Genomic DNA, 4,435 nt, shown 5'->3' with positions numbered 1-4,435 from the left:
TCTTTTTTGCAATAAATGTACTTACTTGTATCTGTTCACCCCACATAGGGATGCCGGGAATGAATGAACTCCCTCATGCAAGCTGAAACTTGGGAATCCAGAAGAGGAGCAAGTGAAGATGGAAGTGCTCATAACAGAACAGAGATTAATTAGGGTGTGTTTAGTTTTGCTTTTGCGGCTGTTAAATTGCATTCCAAGAAGTTTGAAGAACGGCAGGTGAGCAGATATTTGTTAATATATTGCAACAAGTGCAAGACTGCTGTCAACTGTACACACACACACCTGAAGCTCGCACAAAGCTAAAAGGGTCAACAATAAGCATATCTCGGTTATTCTTACACAAGGCACCCAAAATAGTCGAGAAGGTTTCTGCCATGCTATGATGAGCAGAACGTCAACTGACAGTAGTTTTAGGATAATTGCTAGGCTCTTAATGTAGGATAGGGAACACAAGTGCTCTGTTATATTTATTAACTTTAAAGCCATGGGGGAATTTATACAGATATATATTTTTTTTAAAGTTGCAATAGGGAGATGTGCCCAGTTTATGTACAAGCAGTTTATCCTACAGTCTCTAAATTTAGCATCTGAACAAAATGGCCAAAGTATGATTCCACTGCTCCAAATTGCTAAGTTAGATGTTTTCTATTAACGTATTCACCAGTTTTTTGGTAACAGCTCGAGCCTTCTGTCCCAGCATGACTGTGCCCATGTACAAAGCCAGCTCCATACGAATGTGAACACATACACCGGTATTTAAAGAGATTAGAGTGCAGTGTTTTCTGACTTGCAAACCTAAAGAGGTACTAAGTGAGGGCTTAATGAAAATCCTGATTACAAGGGGCTGTGATGAATACCCTTGAAAGGGCTATGAAATATAAACCGATCACACAAAATAACATTCCAGGTCAGTATTGTGGAGACACCAAAACAGCTCTGACCTATCAAGCAATAGACCTCTGAAAAGTCCTCCAGTGTTATACTCAGCCCCTTTAAGCTGGGCACCACCTAGCACTTTTCAGTAACCACCCAGCTGTTTTTGGGTGGTTAAGAGCTGGGTCACAATACAAGGGCTGCCACCCAACTACAACTTATTTCCAGCCAGCCAAAACAAAAAATTTAGGTTGAACACCGTTCTCCAAGACACAAGCTGCAGATGCCTCCTTTAGCCTGCCATATTGCCATAGGTAATCCTCCTGCTATCTCTTCCCCAGTAAGGATGCATGCAAACCCCAAGCCAGTCACAGGATCTAAAAAAAAAAAAACCTTCTTGAATTGGTCTGTTGTCCAGTTCTGAAGTTCACATGATCATTGTAGGTAGTTCAAGGTCATGATCACATGACCATAAGTTGTTAAAGGTCAAAAATTGCATTCTGAAGCTATGTAGCCCCATACACAGCAAGCTGCAATGCAATTATCACCCCTCCCCCCCGTTTTCTAACATGGCCACAATTAAAGTTTTCTGCGATCTGTGCTACAGTAGCGCTTCAGTGGTATCAGACCAGATGGCTAGCCCATATCGATGAACATTGAATACAAAAAAAAAAAAAAACTGTTGGTTTATTGGTTGTCCTCTTTAGGCCAATGTTTGGCAGAAGCAATGAAATACCACCACAAAATCTGCCCTTTTGGGAAATACTCGGACCTTCAGGCATATACTTATCCTCCAGGCATCACAATTTGGCTCAGATCCTCACTCTTGCCCTGCTTCAAGACCCAACTGATCACTTGTTGCCCCAGAAACCACCGACCCTCTTCTTTCCTGACAGGTTGTGTTAAGAAGATTCCTGGTCAGGATGGGGCTGAAAGAGCAAGGTGGCGTTGACGTCCTCTAGCGCCGAGGTGGCTCAGACTTGCAATATACAATGCAGCCCTATAGAAAAGCAATGAGGAGAGCTCTAATCTTCCTTGGAATATAAAATTGCAAAGTCAGCTCTTGAAGCGACTCGAAAAATGTACAATTATGCGCCAAGTAAAGACTCCTTTAACAAATTGAGCAAAAACAGAATTTAATTTGATAATTTACAGACAGCCGGAGCCAGTACAGAATAAACAAATCTGCTTATATACTTTATTATTAGTGCTTATATTGCTAGAAATAAAACATCTGAAATCTTTTGTAGCATACGGAATCGTTCAAAAAAACATTGCAGACATTTCCTAACCATTTCTTTAATTTATAGAGTTAAGAAGGACAGATGGCAAGAGGGCGGCATGTACGTCTGCTGCTACCTCAGAGGAGCACACACATACCACCTGACACATCTTCAGTCCTCGACACCTCAGTGACCACATTCTCTCGCTCTCTCTTTCCTCACGGGGACAAACAAAAATAAAGACAAAAAAAAACAAAACAAAACCTAAAATCATCAATTGGAGGTGTCCCATGAGAGTGCTGGCATTTTTCACTTTCAAGATAAGACAGTACTTTCCTTCAGTGCCAATGAAGCTGCTCTCAATTGCCTGCTAACAAAGCAGCCAGTAAACCATCAGCCATTAAAACCAACGCCGTACAAGACCACTGCTCGCTCCCCTTTCAGAGAAGACTTCAGGAAGGTCCCTTGCTGGCAAAAAACCCAAAGGCATGTCAGAGACATGCTGGGAAAAAGAGACTGTATCCAGGACACGTTGCATTGATTTACAGAAGAGACCGTGTCTTCCAAATGCCGCCTTGGCAGAGAGGGAAAAATATACAGGTAGTTCCACAGTCCAGTGACTGGGGACTGGAGTCCGTGGAAGAGCTTTCCTCAGTGTCGCCTCATTTTTACTTTCCGGGCCGGGCTTCCCTCATCCTCCCCCGTGTCTGTGTAGTTGTCCACGTAATCGTAAGGCCTCCGCCAATGGTTCTCAGAGCTGAAGTGGCTCCGTCTCCTTGATTTTGGTAAAACTACAGATCTTCGGTTTTCCTCTTTATCCATTTCAAGAATGCGAGGTCTAAGAAGGAGGAAGAAAAGTATGCATGTTAATGCTACATAGTGTGCAATTCTCCCCTAAAATACAAAGGCATGTCCCTGTATTACCTCCCAACAGGTCACCATCTATCTAGCCAGCTGAATTCAACCCATAAAGATAGAGGATATACTGTGTGCTGCCAGAGTGTTATGGGCCTTACTGCCAAAATGGAGTCACCACAGACATCCTGCATTTCAAGTTTAATACAGAGACTTAGTGATGCGCATACCTCAATATTTGGCATGGCCAAGTACTGTCCAATCCTATTACAGATCAAATAGGGAAAGGAAAAAGCAGCAGAGACAGATCAGATCTCCCTCTCATGCCAGACAGGTCTGTACTGTATGGATGGGCAGAAATACAAATCCTTTGGCAAATGAAGGATTTAGTGTGTATTTAGCCATCTCCCTTGAATGGCACAGCTCTATTTAGAAGCAGATGAGTGGGACAGATGGAGACTTCTAGACACTGGGCTTCTTCATGGGAGCTTCACTGTCCAGTATGGCTATTTTTACCTCTATATGTGTCCAAAAACAGATTACAGCTGTTCACCGCCGTATTCTGTACACACAATCACATGTCACAGCGATTTAGACCTTATAAACAGGGCCTGGAATATTCACTGATCAAGCCAAAAAGTAAAAGGTGATATCAATAACCTGATCTACATACCTGTGAGCTGCGTCGGGGTCAGCTTTGCGGTGGGAGCGTTTTGGTTTCAGGATATGCTGCCTGTTGTTTCCAGACAGCCGTTCGGGATGATAAATACCACTGAGGGCCTTTTCCAAGCGTGGAGCCTCCGTTCTAGTCCTGTCAATAAAAACACATTTATATCAGAAAGGAAACAAAGTTATATCAGAAATTAACAAAACATGGAGCGTGTGTGCCAAATTACAGCTAGTGCCAGAAGCCAACCTATTCTACAGCTGTTAAAAGAAGCCGGATCCTAACACTTACCCAATGGTTTCTAGGCCGCCATTCATGGCTTCTGAATTTTACATTGTTAAAGCCAAAGTGGGACCAATATGAATACATTTACATAAAGCAACCAGATGCTCACTTTAATAACTAAACCCAAGGGGAGAGGGAAAAAGGCAATTTATAGATGTGGTGTGGTTGCATTGGTTTTCTTACTTTCAGGGAAAAAATATTTTCACTAAAACAATGTGATTTCCTTTAAGATAACCATCATACTTTGTGATTGAAATGAACCTAGGCAGACATTTGTAACCACAAAGATGTAGAAGAGCATGTACAGCAACCAGGGAAAGGCAGTATGGTTTTACTGAACAAGGTGAAGACGGAACCTATAAAGCCGTTGCCACATCTAAAAGATTACCAATCTGGAACATGTTACATTTGTGTTTAGCTGCACCAATACAATGAACACACTGTCAGAACCTATACAGTTGCTTTTTTGTGTAAATGCTTCTGTAAAAATAAAAAGAAACTCTTCATCTTCAAAAAAAAAAAAAAAAAAAAA

At 41.9% G+C, this 4,435-nt stretch overlaps 1 protein-coding gene and 1 long non-coding RNA gene across 2 annotated transcripts in view; one reads left to right on the top strand and one right to left on the bottom strand.

The window, feature by feature from the left end:
* LOC140335072 (uncharacterized) overlaps nucleotides 1-1,070 on the top strand; it is a 2,620-nt gene extending 1,550 nt beyond the window's left edge. The window contains exon 2 of the long non-coding RNA XR_011921654.1: nucleotides 49-1,070. This is a non-coding gene — a long non-coding RNA (uncharacterized lncRNA). The remainder of the gene's footprint in view (nucleotides 1-48) is intronic.
* Nucleotides 1,071-1,992: 922 nt separating this feature from the next.
* The window catches only part of ALKBH5 (alkB homolog 5, RNA demethylase), a 14,640-nt gene continuing 12,197 nt past the window's right edge, over nucleotides 1,993-4,435 (bottom strand). The window contains exons 4-5 of the mRNA XM_072417444.1: nucleotides 3,625-3,762; nucleotides 1,993-2,934 (exon numbers count right to left, since the gene is read on the bottom strand). Coding sequence (XP_072273545.1) covers nucleotides 2,748-2,934; nucleotides 3,625-3,762 — 325 coding nt within the window. The 3' untranslated portion in view covers nucleotides 1,993-2,747. The remainder of the gene's footprint in view (nucleotides 2,935-3,624; nucleotides 3,763-4,435) is intronic.

This window comes from Pyxicephalus adspersus, chromosome 7, assembly GCF_032062135.1.
Source record: "Pyxicephalus adspersus chromosome 7, UCB_Pads_2.0, whole genome shotgun sequence".
Taxonomy (NCBI): Eukaryota; Metazoa; Chordata; class Amphibia; order Anura; family Pyxicephalidae; genus Pyxicephalus; species Pyxicephalus adspersus.
The sequence above is the reverse complement of the archived record's forward strand: the minus strand, read 5'-3'. Positions and strand labels throughout refer to the sequence as shown.